This window comes from Caretta caretta, chromosome 10, assembly GCF_965140235.1.
Source record: "Caretta caretta isolate rCarCar2 chromosome 10, rCarCar1.hap1, whole genome shotgun sequence".
In the NCBI taxonomy this organism is placed as follows: Eukaryota; Metazoa; Chordata; order Testudines; family Cheloniidae; genus Caretta; species Caretta caretta.
Genome location: NC_134215.1, coordinates 58649509 through 58673897, shown reverse-complemented (window position 1 = coordinate 58673897; position 24389 = coordinate 58649509). Strand labels below are relative to the sequence as shown.

The following is a 24389-nucleotide window of genomic DNA, read 5'->3' as shown; positions in this document are numbered from 1 at the left end:
ATTGAGTTCAATGGGTTTGGAATTAGGCTCTTACTGAGCAGGCCAGACAAGCTTTCTAGATTACTCAGTTACTACAAATGTGGCTATTTCCAGTGCTATCCAGACACTTAATTCATTTTCTATTATTCATCTCACAGTGAATTGCTTCTGATCTAATAAATAGTGAATATGAAGTATACTTATGTACTGTAGAAAACATTTGCCCACTTACAATGGTCAATTTGGCCTCTGGATTCTACAGCAGTCTATACATAGGTGGAGTTGCAAACCACAGAGTTCCATTACCAAAAAGTTTAAAATCACACTATGCCATTTTAAATATTTGACTTGAGTTAAACTAATTCATATGAAATACCTAAAATGACACATTAAGTGGCTGGTTCAATGTACATTTGTAAGAGCAATCTAAAGTGTTTCAGTTATTTCTTGAATTAGAATTACATTTGCTCCCTGTTTTGTAGGCAGGATGAGCCAGATAATATTGTAGGACTGTAGCCAATGCTAGATTCCATACTGTGAATAGCACATACAGCTTTGCCTGTTAGCAAAGAGTATTCTGGTAGTAGTGTTTGAATTTGAATACTATTTTAAGGGCTTGGCTGCATTTCCATTACAATCCCCTATTTTCAGGTGTTTATAAATTCAGGGGGGAAGATTCTGTGCAGCTAAAAACCTTGGCATATAGCACTTATTTTGAGAGCGATTTATGTTTTCTTTACAAAAGGTTAACCCTCACAGAGCTGAAGATGGAATATATTTGTCCTCAGTGAATTATGCTGGAGAGAGTCCCAATTCAGTTTCCCCTGCTGTAAACCCTGGCTGACCTCCCACAAACTCCCTTAGAAATACCCAGCATGCCAATATGGGAATCAGTTTTCTAAAGATCATAAAGAACATATTTTTCAGTTCTTAATGAATGCAAAACAATCACACACATCAATTTCAATTCAGTTTTGAAATACAAGTAGTATAAATATTTACTTCCTTTCACAGTTTGTATTCAATACAAAGAAATGGCCAATACTCTGGTCTCCAGCTCCTCTGAAGTGCAGACCATTAGCCACCATGCATCCATCCACGATGAAATACAAAAGCTGTCTAAAGCTGGGACTACGTCTTTAAAAAACAATGAAGCAGCCCAGGCTCTGAGCATGTTCAAGAAAGCGTACATTCTGGCTGATGGGGTTCCTGAGATGAAAAGTCAGACGGGGTGTCTCTTCAGTCTAGGGGCTGCCTACATTGCCATGGGCAAACCAAAGAAAGGACTGAAGTGAATGCTGAAGTGTAAATCAAAGGGATCTGTGGAGAAAGATGGTGATTTCTACTTTAACATTGTAGCTGCTTACAATGAAATGAAGGAGTACTCTAAAGCGGTGAAGTTTTATCAGAGAGCTATTAGTGAATACATACCTCGTAAAACACAAAGCATCTCAGATGCTCTGATCAAACTTGGCTATTGTTCAGTGAATGTAGGAGACCTACCCTCAGCTGCATGTTCCTTTAGGCTAGCCAGCCACTCCTATCAAAAGGCAAAGAAAACTGAAGATGCTGCCATGGCCATGAGGGAGGCAGCTAGCTACATGATACGGAGTCAAAAGTTCTCAAAGGCAGAAGTGCTTGAGACTTTAGCTGAATGTGCACAGCTGTGTTCTGGAATCACTAACCAGGATTTGTTAGGTAAGTCAGTAACTTTAGTTACCAATTTTGTTTCAATAAAGATAAAGAGAACTGTGTAAGTTGTTTTCTTACAGAATTTAAATAGACAAAAATGTGCATCCAGCCAAGTACAAGACTCAAGGAGCTTGGCTTGTTTAGCCAAACTAAAAGAAGGTTGAGGGGAGATATAGAATCATAGAATATCAGGGTTGGAAGGGACCTCAGGAGGTCATCTAGTCCAACCCCCTGCTCAAAAGCAGGACCCATACCCAATTAAATCATCCCAGCCAGGGCTTTGTCAAGCCTGACCTTAAAAACGTCTAAGGAAGGAGATTCCACCACCTCCCTAGGCAACGCATTCCAGTGTTTCACCACCCTCCTAGTGAAAAAGTTTTTCCTAATATCCAACCTGAACCTCCCCCACTGCAACTTGAGACCATTACTCCTTGTCCTGTCCTCTTCCACCACTGAGAATAGTCTAGAACCATCCTCTCTGGAACCACCTCTCAGGTAGTTGAAAGCAGCTATCAAATCCCCCCTCATTCTTCTCTTCTGCAAACTAAACAATCCCAGTTCCCTCAGCCTCTCCTCATAACTCATGTGTTCCAGACCCCTAATCATTTTCGTTGCCCTTCGCTGGACTCTCTCCAATTTATCCACATCCTTCTTGTAGTGTGGGGTCCAAAACTGGACACAGTACTCCAGATGAGGCCTCACCAATGTCAAACAGAGGGGGACGATCACGTCCCTCGATCTGCTCGCTATGCCCCTACTTATACATCCCAAAATGCCATTGGCCTTCTTGGCAACAAGGGCACACTGCTGGCTCATATCCAGCTTCTCGTCCACTGTCACCCCTAGGTCCTTTTCCGCAGAACTGCTGCCTAGCCATTCGGTCCCTAGTCTGTAGCTGTGCATTGGGTTCTTCCATCCTAAGTGCAGGACCCTGCACTTATCCTTATTGAACCTCATCAGATTTCTTTTGGCCCAATCCTCCAATTTGTCTAGGTCCCTCTGTATCCTATCCCTGCCCTCCAGCGTATCTACCACTCCTCCCAGTTTAGTATCATCCGCAAATTTGCTGAGAGTGCAATCCACACCATCCTCCAGATCATTTATGAAGATATTGAACAAAACCGGCCCCAGGACCGACCCCTGGGGCACTCCACTTGACACCGGCTTCCAACTAGACATGGAGCCATTGATCACTACCCGTTGAGCCCGACAATCTAGCCAACTTTCTACCCACCTTATAGTGCATTCATCCAGCCCATACTTCCTTAACTTGCTGACAAGAATACTGTGGGAGACCGTGTCAAAAGCTTTGCTAAAGTCAAGATACAATACATCCACTGCTTTCCCTTCATCCACAGAACCAGTAATCTCATCATAAAAGGCGATTAGATTAGTCAGGCATGACCTTCCCTTGGTGAATCCATGCTGACTGTTCCTGATCACTTTCCTCTCATGTAAGTGCTTCAGGATTGATTCTTTGAGGACCTGCTCCATGATTTTTCTGGGGACTGAAGTGAGGCTTACTGGCCTGTAGTTCCCAGGATCCTCCTTCTTCCCTTTTTTAAAGATTGGCACTACATTAGCTTTTTTCCAGTCATCCGGGACTTCCCCCGTTCGCCACGAGTTTTCAAAGATAATGGCCAGTGGCTCTGCAATCACAGCCACCAGTTCCTTTAGCACTCTCGGATGCAACTCATCCGGCCCCATGGACTTGTGCACGTCCAGTTTTTCTAAATAGTCCCTAACCACCTCTTTCTCCACAGAGGGCTGGCCATCTATTCCCCATGTTGTGATGCCCAGCACAGCAGTCTGGGAGCTGACCTTGTTCGTGAAGACAGAGGCAAAAAAAGCATTGAGTACATTAGCTTTTTCCACATCCTCCGTCACTAGGTTGCCTCCCTCATTCATTAAGGGGCCCACACTTTCCTTGGCTTTCTTCTTCTTGCCAACATACCTGAAGAAACCCTTCTTGTTTCTCTTAACATCTCTCGCTAGCTGCAGCTCCAGGTGCGATTTGGCCCTCCTAATTTCATTCCTACATGCCCGAGCAATATTTTTATACTCTTCCCTGGTCATATGTCCAACCTTCCACTTCTTGTAAGCTTCTTTTTTATGCTTAAGATCTGCTAGGATTTCACCGTTAAGCCAAGCTGGTCGCCTGCCATACTTACTATTCTTTCGACACATCGGGATGGTTTGTCCCTGTAACCTCAACAGGGATTCCTTGAAATACAGCCAGCTCTCCTGGACTCCTTTCCCCTTCATGTTAGTCCCCCAGGGGATCCTACCCATCCGTTCCCTGAGGGAGTCGAAGTCTGCTTTCCTGAAGTCCAGGGTCCGTATTCTGCTGCTTACCTTTCTTCCCTGTGTCAGGATCCTGAACTCAACCAACTCATGGTCACTGCCTCCCAGATTCCCATCCACTTTTGCTTCCCCTACTAATTCTTCCCGGTTTGTGAGCAGCAGGTCAAGAAAAGCTCCCCCCCCTAGTTGGCTCCTCTAGCACTTGCACCAGGAAATTGTCCCCTACGCTTTCCAAAAACTTCCTGGATTGTCTATGCACCGCTGTACTGCTCTCCCAGCAGATATCAGGAAAATTAAAGTCACCCATGAGAACCAGGGCATGCGATCTAGTAGCTTCCACGAGCTGCCGGAAGAAAGCCTCATCCACCTCATCCCCCTGGTCCAGTGGTCTATAGCAGACTCGGACCACTACATCACTCCTGTTGCTCACACTTCTAAACTTAATCCAGAGACACTCAGGTTTTTCTGCAGTTTCGTACTGGAGCTCTGAGCAGTCATACTGCTCCCTTACATACAGTGCTACTCCCGCACCTTTTCTGCCCTGCCTGTCCTTCCTGAACAGTTTATAACCATCCATGACAGTACTCCAGTCATGTGAGTTATCCCACCAAGTCTCTGTTATTCCAATCATGTCATAATTCCTTGACATCACCAGGACCTCCAGTTCTCCCTGCTTGTTTCCAAGGCTTTGTGCATTTGTATATAAGCACTTGAGATAACCTGCTGATCGCCCCTCATTCTCAGTATGAGGCAGGAGCCCTCCCCTCACAGACATTCCTGCCTGTGCTTCCTCCCGGTATCCCGCTTTCCCACTTACCTCAGGGCTTTGGTCTCCTTCCCCCGGTGAACCTAGTTTAAAGCCCTCCTCACTAGGTTAGCCAGCCTGCTCGCAAAGATGCTCTTCCCTCTCTTCGTAAGGTGGATCCCGTCTCTGCCCAGGACTCCTCCTTCATGGAACACCATCCCATGGTCAAAGAATCCAAAGCCTTCTCTCCGACACCACCTGCGTAGCCATTCGTTGACTTCCACTATTCGACGGTCCCTACCCAGGCCTTTTCCTTCCATGGGAAGGATGGACGAGAACACCACCTGCGCCTCAAACTCCTTTATCCTTCTTCCCAGAGCCACATAGTCCGCAGTGATCCGCTCAAGGTCATTCTTGGCAGTATCATTGGTGCCCACGTGGAGAAGCAGGAAGGGGTAGCGATCCGAGGGCTTGATGAGTCTCGGCAGTCTCTCCGTCACATCGCGAATCTTAGCCCCCAGCAAGCAGCAGACTTCTCGGTTTTCCCGGTCAGGGCGGCAGATAGATGACTCAGTCCCCCGGAGGAGAGAGTCCCCGACCACCACCACCCGCCTCCTTCTCTTGGGAGTGGTGGTCGTGGAACCCCCCATCTCAGGACAGCGCATCTCATGCCTTCCAACCAGCGGAGTCTCCTTCTGCTTTCTCCCCCCAGACATATCATCTGGTCCACTCTCCGCAACGGTGCCTGTGGAGAGAACATGAAAGCGGTTAGTTACCTGTGTCCACGTTGCTGGAACCCGGACATTCCACGTTCTTCTTCTGGAGGTCACATGTTGCCAAGCTTCTTCACTGGCCTCTTGGCTCCACTGTGCAACCTGCTCTAAATCTTTAGAGCTTTGTGCCCGTAGAAGCATATCCTGACTTTTGTCCAGAAAATCCTCAGTTTCTCGTATGCAACGCAGGGTCGTTATCTGTTGCTCCAGACCTTCAATCTTCTCTTCCAGTATGGAGACCAGCTTGCACTTTGTACACACAAAGTCGCTTCTGTCCTGTGGAAGAAAGACAAACATGGCACATCCAGTGCAGGTCACAATAGCTGAACCCCTCCCTTCCATACCACCTTCTTACTATGAGCTTCCTCAGAGAAGTTGGCAAGATGTAAGCCTCACTGGGCTCACTCCAGGCGAACTCCCAGGCAATCTTCTGCTGTGTGCTGCTCTGCTGTCCCCCGCTGCTCAGCTGGTTCACCGCCGCTCAGCTGGTTCCCGAAGCTCTGGCTATTTTTAAACAGCCAGGCTCCCCTGAAACAAACAGACAACCCCACTGCCCGCCCCCTGCAGGCTACCAGCCAATCAGACACTCGCTCAGGCTCTCACACTGCCCTCCCAGCAAACACACGCTCGGATACTTACTCAGCAAACATGCACTCGGATACTCACCAATCCCAGGCAAACTCCTGCTGTGTGCTGCTCTGCTGTCCCCCGCTGCTCAGCTGGTTCGCGAAGCTCTGGCTATTTGATATGATTTAGATATGATTGCTCTCTATAAATATATCAGAGGGGTAAATACCAGAGAGGGAGAGGAATTATTTAAGCTCAGTACCAATGTGGACACAAGAACAAATGGATATAAACTGGTCATTGGGAAGTTTAGACTTGAAATTAGACGAAGGTTTCTAACCATCAGAGGAGTAAAGTTTTGGAATAGCCTTCCAGGGGAAGCAGTGGGGCAAAAGATCTATCTGGCTTCAAGATTAAACTCGATAAGTTTATGGAGGAGATGGTATGATGGGATAACATGATTTTGGCAATTAACTGATCTTTAAATATTCATGGTAAATAGGCCCAATGGCCTGTGATGGGATGTTAGATGGGGTGGGATATGAGTTACTACAGAAAATTCTTTCCTGGGTATCTGGCTGGTGAATCTTGCCCATATGCTCAGGGTTTAGCTGATCACCATATTTGGGGTCTGGAAGGAATTTTCCTCCAGAGCAGATTGGAAGAGGCCCTGGAGGTTTTTCGCCTTCCTCTGTACCATGGGGCACGGGTCACTTGCTGGAGGATTCTCTGCTCTCTGAAGTCTTTAAACCACGATTTGAGGACTTCAATAGCTCAGACATAGGTAAGAGCTTTTTGCAGGAGTGGGTGGGTGAGATTCTGTGGCCTGCATTGTGCAGGAGGTCGGACTAGATGATCATAATGGTCCCTTCTGACCTTAGTGTCTATGAATCTATGTAAAGTACAGAACCTTCAGAGGTGTCTAAACACCAGACAGAAATCTCTCTGCTTTCTTTTCTCAAGGGCGATTTCATGTAGTGAACAGTGTCACAAAGCCTTTGCCTGGCATGCAAGCAAGCTTTAGCCTGTTGCCGCTGCTTTTAATTCCTGATTTGTGCAGCCAAACTGAGGACTAAATTTTAATAACTTTATTTACAGTCTTGTGCCTTAGCTAATAGAGAGTAAGTATCATGATCCATAGAAAATGAGAGAATTTCTGTTGTACATCTATTTCAAAACCCAATCCCGCTCTCCAAGGGTGGTTCAGGTTTTTCCATCTGTGAAAACCAGGACCAGCTCTAGGCACCAGCAAAGCAAGCACGTGCTTGGAGAGGCACATTTCCAGAGGCGGCGTTTCTTTCCCCCGGCTCTGCTCAGTCAACCAATGACTCTGCTCAGTCAACCAACTCAACCAACACGTCCTGGCCCAGGGTCCCCCCCCTTCCCGCCCCGGCCGCACGTGTCACAATCGGCAGAGGAGCCGGAGCCGAGCCGGAGCTTGAGATCGGGGCAGGACCCGCAGCCAGTAAGGGACCTGCTGCCCCGGGCGGCTCAGCGCTGGGTGGGCGCCCCTGGTCCGCCCCCATCCCCATGGCTGACCTGCCCCCCAGCCACTCTGTCAGTTACTGTCCCCTGTGCGGGGGTGGGGCTAGGTCTGAGATTGGGCTGGGGGCCCACAGGCGGAATGTACACCTCACTCCAAACACTGCTATAGCATTACACATTCTTTTAACAATTCCAGTATCAGTGGCTTCTGGTGAGCGCAGTTTCTCGAAACTGAAATTACTAAAAAATTATTTGAGGTCCACCATGTCTCAAAATCATTTGTCAGGACTTGCATTAAATTTCAATTGAAAGTACCATTGCAAAAAAATTTAGATTTCACTTAATTATTAAAAGACTACGCAAGTATAAAAACCAGACAAATTCAGTTCATATAAAATTCTTTTAATTTATGAGACACCGGGCACACCGGAAGACACTAATGTTTTTCATCACAGTGTATAGTTGAACCCAAATTGTTATTAATTGTGATTTTGTTAAAATTAAATGAATACACTAGTAGGAAATGGTTGTATTTCACTAACTACAAATTCTGTTTTAATTTTTAAAAAATTTTTAACAGTCAAAAAAAACAAACAAACAAAAAACACATAGCAAAGTGCAAACGTGTAAAAGCCAAAAAAAGGGGCGGGGGGGAGGGGGGGAGGCTGCCAAAAATTTTTTTGCTTGGGACAGCAAAACCTAGAGCCAGCCCTGATGAAAACTGACAACAGCAAAGTATCACTGTAATTCCTACAAATGGCTAAATTTATTACTTACTTTTTTTACTTGCCACAATTATTTAAAAGGAGCCCCGTGCACATAAGCTTTGGGTCACAGTTGCAATAGTTTCACATTTGCGCTTCCAGATGCAACAGGAAGGGTTCAGCCAATTGTACAACATATTACACATTATGTCGCACAGGCTCAGCCTGCTCATGGTGTCTTGTACTGTCCATTGATCTGGAGTTCATTTACCTCAAATAGCCTTGTAAACATCACCATCTCAAAGCAGTTAATCATACATTCAGCCAATTAGAAACATTATGGATGGAAAAATATAGCCAAGTTATTAGTCCTAAAATGTACCAACCCCTCTCTCTTTGCCCAACCCCAGCTATCTAATGTTAATGTTGCTGTGCTACCTTTCAGGCAAACTCTACAACCACATTGGATTGCACCATGCTGAAATGATGTGCTTCCACCAAGCTGGGAAATACTTTATCAAAGCCATGCAAATCTGCAGTGGGGCAAACTTTTCTATACAGAAGAGAGCTCTACAAAACCTGGGAGCAATCTACAATGCTTTATGCCAGTATGAAAATTCATTGAGATATCACAGCGAGGCAGCACATCTGTACGGTGAGGTGTTGAACATGTGATTCATTCAGCAGGGTGGAGAGGTTCACCTCTCAGGGCCGGCCTACAACATTTTGGCACCTGAGGCGGGGAGCTCAAATGATGCCCCCATGCCCTCTCGCTTGGACCAAAAAACTTTGAAAGGTCTCAATTCTGCCTTCTTCCTGTTATACTCCTCTCATGGTACTGCTCTGCTACCTACTCCAATAAAAGAGAACTAACAACTTAAACTTTTTTGAACAAGGCATTTTAAGTAACACTTAACTTTCAAACATCTGAACAGCAAATGTTACTTTTCTTGTCTGCATAGTAAACACTGGCATTTTTATCTGTTTGAAAAATCAAAGTGGTGCTTTCCATGCCTTCTTGGTTGCAAAGATTTGAACTTCCTGCTGAAGGTCCACAGTTTGGACCAGCTTATGCTCTATTGAGATGGTTGCAAGGCTGACCAGCCTCTCCTGTGTCATTGTGGAGTGTGGATGTGTTTTTATTAACTTCAGCTTGGAGAAGCTGCATTCTCCACTGGCAACTGTTACAGGAAGTGTTAGAAGTATGCACAGAGCAACAAAAGCATTTGGAAAGAAGGTGGTCATCTTATTTGTGCACATATATTCCAGAACAGCCTTTGGAGTTGATCCTGCTGAAAATGTATCTTGAAACGGCTTTCAGTTCATCACCTAAATCACTTGCATCAATATCGTATATGTGTATGTCATCATGTGTCAACACTGTCTCTTGTGCCCTGCATTGCTGGTGTAGGTCTTCTTCAGGTATAGTGAGGAGTTTTGGAATATCATACAACATCCCAAATATACAGCTGTTTTCCTTGAGCTGCATGAAACATTCTTCAACTGCCTGTATTGCACAATCTAGCACCTGGTTAAAGAATTCAACTTTGAATTGTTGTTTGGGGTCTCTCATGGGATTATCCCGTGCTTTGTAATCAAAATGTCTTCTTCTTCGGTGACTCTTGTATTCTTGAATGGGTGGGAAAACAGCTTCAATGTGAAGTTCCTCTGCCAACTTCTGTGCCCTCTTCAGAACGTTTTGAAATCCCTCATCTGACCGGTAAGACTGTAGGTATGACTTTGCTTTGTCCAGTTGTTCCATTGCTCCAGATATACCAAGGTCAACACCTTGGAGTCTCTTGCTTACAACATTTATTTCAAACAGTATGTCATGCCACGACACTAAGCCACACAGAAATTTGAAGTTATATATGTTTCTGGTGATTCCATTTCCCTCTGCCACTGTTCTCCCATGAACAGTTCCTGTCATAGCATTATCCTCCATAATGGCAACTATGGCATCATCTATCTTCCCAATTTGGTGTTTGATAGGCTTTATTACCTCCACTCGACTTTCCCATCATGTGGCATTCAGTGGTTTCAGTGTCAGAGAGGATGTTCCCAGATGTTGCTTCAAAATTTGTCATTGATGAGCTGATGCACAGAAAAATACATTGATGCTTTGAATTATATTAAAAAATTCAGCAGCCTCACTAGAAGCTGATGCTGCATCACTGACCACCAAGTTCAATGAATGAGAACTGCATGGGACAAAAAAAGCTCGAGGATTTAACTCTCAGATCCGTGTCTGCACTCCTCTGTTCTTTCCTCTCATGTTGGCACCATTATCATAGCCCTGACCTCTCACGTCAGCTATCGCAATTCCTGTATCTTCCAGCTTTTTAAGAAGCACATTTGTCATACCAGCTCCTGTAGTATCATCACTGTCAATAAATTCTAGAAAATGCTCTCTGACAGTCACCATTGCAAGGACATTTTCACTGGGTTCTGTTGTTGTTACAAAACGCACCATTAAAGTCATTTGTTCCGTATGGCTGATGTCAGGTGTGCAGTCCAGAATAACAGAGTAATATCTTGCTGACTTCAGATCTGCCACAATCTTCTGTTTGACTTTTGTTGCCAGTAACTGTATGATCTCATTTTGAATTGTTTTTCCAAGGTAGTGGTGCGTGTACATTTCTTGGGTGGCGACTCTTCTTAGATGCTCCTGGAGTACAGCGTCAAACTCAGCCATCAGCTCCACAGTAGTAAGGAAGTTTCCATCATTTGGCACATACAGCTGATCTGAAGTGCCACGCAGTGCTAGGTTTTGGGTAGCAAGCATTCCTCACAACGGCAATGAGCCTTTCCAGAACATTTTGCCAGTAAAGAGACTCTGATGCAATCTTCTATGCTGATCATCTATGGTGGCCTTTAACCTTAGTCTCATCTCAAGCTCTTTCCACCTATGGAATGCTCTCTGGTGATTTGCTGCCTTCTCATGGCATGTCAGATTTCTAGCTAGATTTTCCAGTCCTTTGGAAAATCTGCACCAGCAGCACACACAATTGTCTACACTCTGGGTCCCAGTGGTGCCCCCTCACCCCTACAGTCTGGCACCTGAGGCAGCCACCTCAGTTCGCCTCATGGTAAGGCCAGTCCTGATCAGACAGGAATCGCCAGCCCTGGGGCAGCTGCCCTTTTTTGCCCCCCGTCGGTGGCCCCTGTAGCACTGTGGCAGCACTTTAACACTGTTGCCCCTTCCTGCTGCCAGTACAGACCCTAACGTGGGCTGCGTATGGGATGGTACCAGCTTCTTACCAGTACACCATACTGGCTCACTTTCACCACTGACCCTCCCCTCTAACTGAGTCTAGCAGTCTGCTTCAGTCTCTTGGCTGTGTTTGTGGAGGCAGCCTAGTACAGGAGTGTTGCCCCTTTCTATTTCAGGCCTTTCTGCCTCCCCTTCCTTCTCTGTATTCTCTCTTTTATAGCAAGCCTTGTTGCCTCTATTGGCTGCAGCTGTGGATGCCTGTCTCCATGACTGGCAGCTGTGACAGCTGCAAGGGGTGTGGTCAAACTGCTTGCTTGTAGACAAGAGAGGTTCTCCTCCCCTTTCTGTCTCTGAGCAGTACAGGGTTTGTAGACCCCATTGAAGGCCCCATTTCAGCAAACCATTCAAGCACACACTTAACTTTATGTCAATGGGACTTAAACACATGCTTAAGTATTTTGCTGAACAGGAACTGACTACAGAATTTGGGACAGATTCAACAAAACTATTTTGTGCCATCTTCTAGCCTATGAAATGTTCTAAGGAAGAAAATTTGGGGAATAGGTGAATATGCTAATAAAGATTTATGGTTAAGCCTCACGCTTGAAATACTTGGATCCCATGCCTAGACCCACAGCTGCCAGGACTTTGAGCACAATCCCAGAAGAGTGAATATGGGCTTGTGTTTTTAATTAACTTGATTGAGAGGAAGTGAACGATGCACAAGCACTTACATAAATAACTAACAGTGAAAAATTACAGATCTTCCATAGTGTTTTCATTAAACATTACACAGACTTTTTAAAAAAGGATTGAATTCAACTGTGGTGCCTGAATGCAGCAAGATTATGGCAAACAATGTCTAGAAGGAAAATGCCCCTTTGGTGCAGAGGCTGTTAACCACTCAACATGACCAGTATTTCAGTTGTCCTAAATCAGATTAAGTCCTATAAAGCACTCATTAATTGTTAAGGAAATCTGGTTGTTAACTCTATTTTCCTTGGGTGAACCTAATAAAAGTTCGCAGATCCAAATCCTGCAGTCCTTGCTTAGGCAAAAGTCCTATCAAAGTGAATAGAAATGCTGCCTGACTACAGATTGAAGGCCCTATCCTTCTATTTAATCAGCATACCTATAGATGTTTATCTATAGACTTCAAAATGCTCCACAATAGTGAGTAAGCATCTGTAGATGGGGGAAACTGAGGCACAGAGAAGTACAGTGAGTTGCTAAAGTTTGCATACTAAGCATCAAGAGCCAGAATAGAATCCAGGCATCTTGATACCTAGCCAGGTGCCCTATCCACTGGACTATACTATCACTATGAAGAAATATGTATATTTCAGTCAGTGAGCTTTGGATACTCAAAGATTGTAGGATTTTGTCATAGGTAAGGATAGTAAGGTTTGGACCAGACATTATCTTTTTTCCTTCTTTGCTGTCTTTTTGATATTTTTCTGGCATCCTTTTGAAAGCTTGTATTTCTAGTCGGGCTAGCCATGCATTTTGCATGGGATATCAGCATGCTGTACATTCAAAAAGGTACAGCATGGTTATAATGGATTTAGGTTAGTCATAAAGCAGTTATAAAGAACCACTGATGCCTCATGAAAAAGATCTCTATTGGAACAATTCTGCCTCCAAAGCATCTAATTTTATGCTTTTCCTTCCCCTGCTTTTCATTAGTTGGATATTTGTACGACAGCAGGCTTTTGTTCTTTAGAAGGTCATCTGAACCTGCTGGCTTTCCCTCACCTGAAATCACAAGCCTCTGACTATGACATCACAGTTCCTCCCTGTTTAACAAACAACATTTATTGTAAAACGAAGCAAAGAACAATGACCTTAGGTGAGGAAAACTCAGCAAGTTTCCAAAGGAACAAAGATCATGTGTTCTGCAAATAGCCCAGGAATAATTAAAAAAACCTTACAGGGTAAACAAATACATTACATAGTACTAGGCAAGACTTGTTTCGAGACACATTGTTTATTAAAGTATCAGTAACTAAGGTAACTGCAGCCTTACACCAGTGATTCTTAACACGAGAGATACTAACATTTAAAAATTAATAAAATCCTCTTGATCTCCCCTGCACCAACACAACACAACACACTGGTCTTTTGTCACATTTTCTATGCATCCAGCTCACATATTTTGCCACAAAACACACAAGGCTGTCTCTGTCCGACTGCATTACCTAACTCTTACAATGTGGGGGAGGTAATATCTTTTATTGGACCAACTTCTGTTGGCAAAAGAAACAAGCTCTCTTCTTTAAGAAGAGCTCCGTGTAGCTCAAAAGATTGTCTCTTTCGCCAACAGAAGTTGGTCCAATAAAAGATGTTACCTCACCCACCTTTTGTCTCTAATACCCTGGGACCAACATTGCTACAGCTAACACTGCAAACAGATACTGAAGTTTTCAGAACCCACGCACCAAGGTAAATGACATTTCTAGGCAGGGATGGAAATGAGCAAAACCTCTCTCACCAGTACCATCTGAAGAAGTGTGGGGGGGAGGAGGAGGTGTGGGTAGCACATATACTGTGCACCCAGTTCAAGCACATTTTTGGTACTGTTTGCTCTCATTGTACTTTTTTCCACTTTGATATTTTCTCTGCTCCTCTTTCAGGCTGTGGAGACATAAGCCACACACTACAATTATTTTCATTGTTCCAGTTTATACAGTAAAAATAATAATTGCTCAGAAATCCTTCTATGTGATCCTTACAATTTCTGTCCTGTTGCAGCAGTGTTGGTCAAGGATATGAGAAACACAAGGTAGGTGAGGTAATATGCAAAGAGGAGGTCTGAAAGATTGTATCTTCCACACCAAACAGAAGCTGGTGCAATGAAAGATATTATCTCATCTACCTTGTCTCTCTCAACTTCTGTGCTTGACTTGTTCAGTTTTAAAGGTGGTTTGCACCAAGCTTTGGTAAGCTTTTCCCCACCATTGATGCACTGTTTCATTCCCTTGCTAATTAAAGATGTTTGGCTAATCAGTGTCTTCAAAGTCTTGTCCCTCTCAGCTAGCTGGCTGAAAGATATTGCTTATACCAAACCTGGTTTAAAGGGTTACATGTCAACATGTTTAGGCCTAGAATTCAAACTAACTACTTAGCCTATGTCTAGAGCCACCCCTGAACAAATCAGTATAAAAATATACACCAAGACAAGTTATAAAGGAATTTTCCCCAGATACCTGTACTGATTCTATAGTAACTGCAAACAAAGTATTTCTTTCAATCTCCACCATAATAATATAGATTTATTGCTTTGCTTCAGGGTACATCATGTCTGTAAGTTAAAATGTAATACAAGTAAAATAGTGATAATTAATAGCATAGATAATTTTAAACAGTACATTCATGGACCCAATTGTTCATGCAGAATATGGGAGAATGTATAAATCCGTTTATGTAACTATAACTCATGAATTACTTACATTAATCTTTGCTTTAGGTGCACTGAGAGAGAGAAACGCCCAAGGACAAAGTCTCTGCAATTTAGCATATGCTTACAGCCAGCTGAAAAACTATAGCATGGCAGAGTATTACTATCAAGAAGCACTTAATGCATTTTTGGATGTGGGTAAGAGAGCTGCCTCCAGCCACTATAATTTCAGATTTGTAATAAACCCGCATTTTCTGCTCTTAATAAATCAGTAGTATCAGTCTGCAGCAGGCTGAATCCACTGATTTCACATCATGCTTGGAGAACCCATAATTAACTGGCTCCCACTACAGAGGAAGTGTTCCATACCTTTGTATTGATATTGTTTAGTGTCCAAAAAGTCTATACAACATCAAAGTGCCTGACACTTAAAAATGTCTAAACTAGAAGTCCATTGACATTGGACTTCATTGAAAAGAACCAATAATTGTTTCACTAGCATAAGATCAGGTCTGGAACAGAGTTTCTACAGTTACCAATATCAATGGAAGATTTTTCATGGAAGTGCCTCATGAGTTTCTTGCTCATCAAGATCAGCACAATTGTTTACAATGTCAACAGAAGATTTTTTTAATTTGTTCTTTCCCCACCCCCGCAAGGGAGCCATTACAATGGGAAAAGAATGTTCTTCTCTTTGGTATTAAATGAGCACCAGAGAGAAATAATCTCTTCCAACATCAATACACTTGAATTAAAATAATTTGTGTTAAATTACAATTAATATCTACATGAAGTCACTAAAGGCAAAATAATTTAACATTAAGTCTGTCATTCTGTCCCAATCACTGTGACATGTGTAGGTATTTAAACTAGCTGTGGGATAGTAAATAATATCTCCCACTGTACTGAGACCAATCTGAGACCCCTGCGTTACCTTGGCACCTAATTTAATGATGAGTAGATTTAATTTAATGATGAGTAGATAAAAGAAGGAAATTTCAGATACAGGTTTATCAGTTAACACAAACTTTGGGGGCAGTGTAATACTATCAGGTCTGTAGTGTTGACTTCCAACATGTGGCTTTCAGAATTTAAGTGGTCACCAGCATCTTCCACTTAATTTAGCACCTGCTGCTGGGACCCTCCCCTCCTCAAGTCTTTCACATTTTGGTAAAATGAACACCCAAAGGGAATATGGTGTGACTAGTGGGTGTAATTCAATACAAACCACCACACAGCCATACTGCATCATCAGATATCAGAAGTCCTGAAAAGGGAAAAGCTAGTGCCCATCTCCTCTGGAATAACCTGTTCTCTAACATTCAGTGCTATGTAGTCATTGTGGAGTTGTCTGGTCATTTGCACACCTACCTACTATACTAAATATCCAAATGGTGGAGTATAAACCTAATAGGGACTGATCTGAAGCTCATTGAAGCCAATGAGTCTTTCCTCTTGTCTTCATTGAAGACTGTTCTAGGCAAAATACTTAAGCATGAGTTTAAATATAATGTGCTTAAGTGCTTTGTTGAACAAGGATGGATTTAAGTATGTGTCTTCATTGTTTTGCCTACATGGAGGCACAATTTCTTGCTGAATTCATTAATAGTTATTTTGTAGCTGAGATCAACTAAGCATTTGAGTTCTGAATGTAAAAACAAAAAATATTTAAATCAGCAAACTATATTTTAATGTGAACAAGCCTGCCATGTTTCAGCAAGGAATGTTTTCCCTCAAGTTAGAAACACAGAATGCAATTGTATATTGGAATTGCCATCTAAACTTTAATTTCTTCATTAAACTCATTATATCTGAATACACAGAATTTAACATGTGTGCGGTTATTCATTTAATGTCTGGCACCACCGTGTCTGGTAATGTGCATTGGATTAGGCCCCAAATTAGCAGTAGTTTAGCTACTGCTAAAATTATTACAGGGAGAAAAAATATTTTAGTTAACATAGGTGAGCCTGAAATCATTGCATTCCATGTTGCTTCAAATCGATAGCAATTGTTCCTGAAATGAAACATCTTATCTTTCCTGGAATAGAAGCTCCAATGTCCTGTCAAAGCAAAATAAAGCAACCAAACAATAACCCTCCCCCACCTCCACACTATTTACTGGAATAGGATCAAACCATCATCCATTTAGCTCAGGAATACCCTGCATCCAACACATTTCAACCCTGTACACACTGACTTGTCCATTCTGTGTTTTAAAGTTGAATTTATATAGACAGAATAACAAACTTTGAATAGCAATGATATGATCTCTTACAGGTGATTTGTACGGCCAGCAACAAGTCTGCGAAGGATTGGGTGCTACTAGTTTCTGCCTAGGTGACTTAGATCAGGCCATCTCTTATTACAAACAAGCTCTGACTCTGTTTGGAAAGTCAAAGGTACTTTTTGTTTGCACTGTTTGCACACAATGTGTAATGCACACAGAAGATAAAGACTTTTTTTTGTCAGCATTAGGAAATAATGTAAGCTGTTTTCTCAGAGCCTGCACCTTATGAAGAATTCCCATTCACTCCAGTGGGAGTTCCACACACATAGCAGCTAGAGAATTGAGTCTTTAGCTGCACCTTCCTAAATGCAACCCTTCCTCCCACACAGTATTTGTCAGCTGAGTGGGTGATGAAAAGGAGCTTTACAGGAGTGGTGGGCTTAGAGGCATTATTTAAAAAAAAAAAAAAAAGAGGCAGAAGGTTTCAATCAACTATTTAAAATTCTGCTCACTGAAGTGCATTCTGCTATGCCTAAAATGTAATATATTATGTAACAAATGCATTTCATAACAGCTAACTAGGGAATCTCACAGACTGTGAATTAATTAGCAAAGGGAGTTTCTGATGTAGAACATTGATCATCTCAACCAGCAGGTTGGCCTCTCCTTTTTTTTTTTTTATTAAACTGGCAATGATTTTCTCAAATTCTGTAGGTCAGAGTAATAGCTGCAAAGATCACAGAGCCCCTCCTGAGAGAGGCACTGCTGTTGATTTGAGTGGCCCAGTGCATGCCCTGTATTTCAGGGAAAGTGCCTAACTGTGCTTGCTGCAAAGATGAGATAAAGAGTTCAAAGAGCAGTTGGGGGAGGAGGGGAGTAACTCATGGTGGGTATGTTTTTGTTTGGAACATCCCATTCTACAGCACAGGGTCTGATCTGTGTTTTAGAGCGTAAAGGAACAGGCGAAAAAGGACCTTGGATGAAAGCATGTTTGCAAATATACATCAGAGCCACCACTGGCTATAGTGTCCTGCAACCTCAAGCAACCCAGCCTCATTTAAAAAAAAGAAAGATTTTCAATATTAATATCTAGTTATTGCCACTATGGCATTTATCAAAGATTACGGTTCATGTTTGGATTTGTCTCACAATTAAACTTAAATTGTTTAGATTTTTCTCTTTTCTCACTATATGATGGAACCCAGTATAATGAGAGCAAATTATTTTCAAGCTCTCTGCACAAACAAGAGGCATGTCACTGTTTAGCTGACATTCTGACACTGGAGTGAAGCATTTGCAAGTTATTTTTAAGGGAAATATTAGCTCTGGTAAATTACACACAAAAAAAACCAACAATGAAAAGTTGTTTTAGGTGAAAAATTTTTGTTGAAAAATTTAACGAGACAAAAAAAATGACAACTGACAGGAGAGAGAAGGGCTGAGTTATACACAAGTAGATATGCTGCTTTAAATACCCCAGAGAACATACATTGCGGTTATGTAGGAAACATTAAAATGAACAAAGAAAATATAGTGTAATGGCAAGACAAAGGATAGTATAAATATGGGGTATTTATCAAGGAAGATTACAGCTCATGTTTGGATTTTCCTCACAGTGAAATATCTAACTGTTTTGACTTTTCCCTTTCTTTTTTTTCCTGAAACAGGAAACATCTGATCTCTTCAGAGAAAGGGTTTTAGGGAAACTGAGGGATGTTACTAAATATCAAACCAGTCATCAGTGTCCTGTTTCATGCAGAGATGGCTTTTCAAACACAACAGCAGCTGTAAGTTTAGGGCAGGGAGAATCATTACAAAACATGAAAACAAAAGCTAACTTTAAAAATCATTGCTCATTTGCTGGACTCCCTTTCTCCCTCCTGCTAGTTGCTAACAAGCACAGTGTGTGCTGTAGCACTTGGCATTCACCTAGAAAGGGAAGGTGAGCAGCAGCTGTCCCATCTGTGTTACGAGAGGAGGTAGCACTGGTGGATGACAGAATGAGCTCTCTGGAACACATGCAGTCTGCAGCATTGTCCAGAGCCTTGAGTCAGAGGGGAAAAGATCCCTGGGGATCTCCTAAACTTATCCCCTTCTGATCTCACATCCATGTGCCAGAGGATCCCCTCAACAGCTCTAGTCTAGTCAAAAGTTGGTCCAATTAGAGATATTATCTCACCTACCTTCTCCTTTGTTTAGTGATAACCAGAGCAACAGGAAACATTCAGCTGGGGACTGACTATCCAAAGACTAGACTACACTGAATGCAAACACAAGGGCTGAGGATTAATTAGGTGGAACTGTGTGCACATCAGAAGCAGGCAGAAAGTAGGCAGAAGGGACCAGAAAAATGATAAGACAGCCAGTTAAGCTTTTGTATAATGGCCTTGAGAGGAAGCCAAGAAATTTTTTAGGCAAATTTCTGGCTGGAAAGTAAGGCTTGGAATCATGGGCGGTGGGTCTCAAAGGCAGCAGGGGTTGTGTCTCCCCAAACAGCCTTGCGTGGTCCCTCCCACGCTCTGTCCCCTTCCTGCTTCCTGGGCTGTGCTGCAGGGGGCTCTTCCCCTCCCATAGCCGGGACCCCAGGCTGGCAATGAGGGGCTAATGGGGTCCGGCCTGCGCTTCAACGCTGGCCCGTCCAGTGCGCTGCCTAGGGTTGCCAGGTGTCTGGTTTTCAACCAGAACATGTGGTCAAAAAGGGACCCTCCCCAGCCCAGTGAAAATGAGTGAGTGAGTGAGGGTGGGGACAGCAAGCAACAGAGGGAGCGGAGATGGAGGTAGTGGAGCAGGGCCTCAGAGAAGGGGCAGGGCAAGGGTGTTCGGATTTTTGCAATTAGAAAGTTGGCCGCTATCCTGCCCTTCCGGCACTCACCCGCCCCGCGTTCTGTGAAGTGTGGGCTTCCTGTTATTTTTCTAAGTTTCCTGACTCCCAGGGTTGTCTCTCTAAAACCCTATTGATTCATAGTTGCACAGGCCACTTCAGATTTAAACACAAACAACTTCATCTTCAGATTAAAGTTTGAATCTAACTATTCAATTCAGAACAGATTGATTTTTTTTTTATGCACTAATGTATTCTGCATAATCAGAACTTCTTTATTCAGTTCTGAAATCCTCGTAATATGCTTTCACCTTTTAGGGATGGAAACCGGCAGCTCTATTCCATTTCACTTCCACAACCTAATTCTATTTTATATAATTAGAATAAAAAACCTACTAATGAATCCAGGAGCTTGGGAATGGATTCTCCCCTCACTTACAAATGGTGTAAATCTAGAGTCCCAATAGAGAAGCCAAACAAATTTAGAATCTGTTCTGTATCATGTCAGTTTTACTAGAAATACTGTGCTTATTAAAATAATAATAAAAAAATCCTTTGCTCTTTCATAGCAATCTTCTCCCAAAGTTGCCAGAAATGACCATGATTCTGTGGAATCTGAACAAGAAACACAGTAAGTTACAGCAGTGCTTTAGTTGGTCAGATTTCAGAGACCTAAAACACCAAACTTCTTTCTATAGTCCATGTTCTGTTTTAAACATACAAAACTCCAGTACACTTGGCAAATTTGGCCTTGTTAATATTAAGCAACCGTTATTTAAGAGACTCAAGGCAAATGGATATGCATGAGATTAAATAAAATACAGCAAAGACGCTATAAACTCAGCGTAAACATTACAAATATTGTTGAAACCTGGGCCATTCCCAGTACTTCTGAGCAACCAGACTCTGCCCTCACTTCTATCCCTGGCAGTCAATGTGGTTTAAGGGCTGCCCATGAGAGCAAAATTTGGCACAAGAGGAATAGGTCATTGACAACATCAGTGGCACGTGTATTTAATGAAAGAATGCTAGGACTCAAGATGCATAAGGAGGAGAGATGTCTCTTTGGTTTGTTGTTTTAGACACAAGTATGAGGCAGTCACTCAGCTTTTAAGCAGTAAAATATGCATGTTAGTATTGTTATGTAAAAAGGACAATGGTGAGACTATTATGCTGCTCTCCAATTCCCTGTCAAATGCTCCACTTCTGAGAGAAAGATGACATTAAACTCTGCTTTTATCACACACACACACACACACACCCTTTAAAAACAAAAACAAAATTATAGTTTCAGCAGCACACAAGTTTCTTTCTAAAAATTCAAGGAGTGGGTGGGTCATGCATCAGTCACTGAATGACCCTACTACTTTAGCCCTTCTCTAGCACCTTACATCCGAGAACGGCAAAGCATTTTGTAAACACTAATTAAATAAAACCTTGCCGCACTCCTGGAAAGTTATATTGAGAATTAAAAGTATTAGCATATTATTCCTATTTTACAGATGGAGAAACGGAGGTTAGTTGATTTATATAAAACCACAGAGTTAGTCAGTGTCAAAGCTGGAATTAAAATCTAGCGGTGAAATCCTGATTCAGTTGACTTTGACGGAGCTAGGATGGTGGTGAAAAAGTTCGAGATTTTTTTTTTCTTTAAAAAAAAAGGGGGGGGGCTGATTTCATTGCTGCACCTGTACTGACCCAAACTAAGAACTTTTACATCAAACTTTGCAATAGGCAGCCAGAGTCCTTTCTACAAAACATTAGTATATTTTAGTACCAGCAATTAGGAGTCAAAGTATCTGATCATTCCACCGTGTCCAAACCTGAATCAGATTTTAAAAAATGTACGTAGTAAGTTTTATTGCCAGAAGCTTGTTTCCAGTAATTGCATGCACAACTACTAGACACTTAGAAGATACAAATGGCTACCTGCATGCTCAAATACCAAACCTGGGAGAGCAGCTGTTGATATCATAGTTTATGTAACTTTTGAAAATCAAATGGAAACAACTGAAGACGCAGTAGTTTTGTTGCAGCAATGATTCCATGCTGTTAGATATTTTAGAGGAGAGTTTGATGTGGAAGATTTATCCAGTCATGTATTGAAAACCTGAGTCAGAAACAGTCAGACTGTGAGGAAGAGCAATTCCCTTGTTATGTCCTGTCATGGTTATTCCTCTGAATGTCTAGGTTCACATCACAAACTGCATACACATCAGTTGTATGGATTCTCCTCTTCCCAGACAACTTCATCTTCTACTTTCAGTAAGTCTCTGCATAGCCACTAGATGTCACTTTATTAAGGTTATTTTAGTAATCCTGTGCTGTTTTATTGGCATTAGCCCTTCAGAGGTAGTGCGCAGTTTCATTTTGATTTTAAAACATGAACATTTTAAGACCAGCTAGGAGTTGATGAATCACTTGTCTAATTTGAAAACTACAGAATTTCCCATATTTCAAAGACTGAAATCTCAGAACATACAGACAATGGAATTACAAAACAGGGATGAATTTGGCCCTGGGTGTGCATTAGAAACGTGCATTATGTATGTGATCACGATGAAAGGATAAAGAGAGGACTCAAGCACCAATTTCTATTCAATTTTTTTCAGTCTGTATGAGGAGCCACGGAACGAGTATTTGGGTAATAAAAAGAAACAGAGAGATGGATATACTGAAGGTGAAAGGAGTGTCACTTCCAGAGCAAATTCAATGTCATCTCACCTTATTCCACTGTAACAAAAGTGCTAACAGGTACTGTAGATATGGTTTAAAGATGTTCCATTTATTTTATATTTAGGGTACAAACCCTCTGCTTTCTGATGCCTCAAGTCTCAGTCTCTGACAGGTCAGTTTTACTGAGTAGGACACGGTTTGAAATATCCAGACCTTGCATTCATGCAGTTCTCCTTTATAGAAAAAGCTGACCCTGGCGAAGAGAGGGAAACAGAACAGGAGGATGACTGCATTTCTGGGCACATGAATATAGAATCACAGATGTGGGCCAGATTCTTCATTTCCTTACGTGTATGTGCATCGGGAGGACCACCACTGAAGTCAGTGGAGATACATGTCCTGCTCTCACAATGGTGTAAGAGCAGACTATGGCAACACGGAGGCAGCACAGGCCATTACACATACACAGACTTTTGTTTAAATCCCGTGGTAGAACAAAGGTTGTAACAGCCAAGAAATGGCAAAACATTGTGAATCTAAGTCAACACTGAACATTAGATTAACATATAGGTAGGATCCAATGTTTATCTTTAGGAACATGATATTAGATTGGTTTAATATCAAAGACATTTACCCTGAACTCACTGAGGACAATAGGGTTTTGCCATTGACTTCAATGGCAGCCCAATCAGGCCCAAGCAAAGTGCATTTAAAAAGAAGGGAAGAATAATAATTTGTACAACAAAATAGAACTTTAAAAAGTCTTATTTGAAATAATAGCAACAATGATGGCGTCATTTAACATTTTTATACCTTCTTCCATCCCAAAGGATCCCAAAGCACTTTACAAAACTACTGGATAAAACTGTATGTAGAGCTTCAACTACTGAGAATGCAGCCATCTCTGGGAAGGAGATTGGCAGATAACTGCTCTGCACTGGGATTAGAGGATATTTTAGCCAAGAACACAGGCTAACCTCTGCTGTCATGGAAGGTGTGTCAGAATATTTGATAGTCACACAAAACAGCCAGGTCTTCTTTGACTTTTTAAGGTCTCTTCCAAAACATTGAGGTATACACTGTAATAACTATGCTAACTTTCTCAGTATGTTCGTTCCACCCCAGGAGCTGTAAATGCAAGCAAGACAATTAACTCTTTGGAAATGCCTCAGTTCAGCTGATTATTCTAGTTTCTAGTAATTAAGATTGCATTCCATGATCCTCAGCCTTATTAAATTAGTGTTTACAGTTCTGTATGCTACAAAAATAAAACATGGTTATTTTAATTAAATTATTCATAAATGGCATTCGTTCTACCTCAGATGTATGTATAATGAGAACAGAGCCAAGTAGACTCATCATTCATTTTCATGTATTTTTGTCTGCTAATTGGAGATACACGTAACTGTTCAAATTAAATGCAAATCTTTCCAATTTCTCTATCCTCCTCCTTTCTTAATCTATTTCCTTCTACAGGACCGTACTCAGAAGTCTTATTTGCCCTCCCTCCCTCCCTGGACGTGGACCCTTATTTCTGGGGATATTCTTCCAGTCCTGACATGGTTTTCAGAAGCTCACTGATTTTCCAAATTGCCTGCTGTGTTGCAAAACACACAGAGAATATTAAAGAGCAATGACGACTGTCTCCACTATTTTATATAGCAACACATATGCTGTCAGCAATTCAGTACAAGAGGAGATCAAGTCTAGTTTTAAAAGGATGAAATACTAACAGTAGTCATAGCAGCTCCCAACATATTTGAATTGTAGATGTTTCATATTGCTGTTTGCAGCCAAAGAGA

The 24389-nt window shown here is 42.2% G+C and overlaps 1 protein-coding gene across 1 annotated transcript; it reads left to right on the top strand.

The window, feature by feature from the left end:
• Positions 1 to 1074: 1074 nt before the first annotated feature.
• LOC125644065 (tetratricopeptide repeat protein 24-like) lies at positions 1075 to 24021 on the top strand. Its single transcript, XM_075133335.1, has 6 exons — positions 1075 to 1677; positions 17141 to 17262; positions 18758 to 18877; positions 20481 to 20542; positions 22524 to 22665; positions 22829 to 24021. The coding sequence occupies exons 1-5, from the start codon at positions 1275 to 1277 to the stop codon at positions 22648 to 22650; spliced, it is 834 nt and encodes a 277-aa protein (XP_074989436.1). The 5' UTR covers positions 1075 to 1274; the 3' UTR covers positions 22651 to 22665; positions 22829 to 24021.
• The last annotated feature ends 368 nt before the right edge of the window (positions 24022 to 24389 follow it).

Coding starts and splice junctions, on each gene's coding strand:
- LOC125644065 (XM_075133335.1), top strand. CDS start 1,275: ATGCTGAAGTGTAAATCAAAGGGATCTGTGGAGAAAGATGGTGATTTC. Junction 17,263..18,757: donor CTCTGTTTGGAAAGTCAAAG/GTACTTTTTGTT, acceptor TTCCTGAAACAG/GAAACATCTGATCTCTTCAG. Junction 20,543..22,523: donor GAATCTGAACAAGAAACACA/GTAAGTTACAGC, acceptor AATTTTTTTCAG/TCTGTATGAGGAGCCACGGA.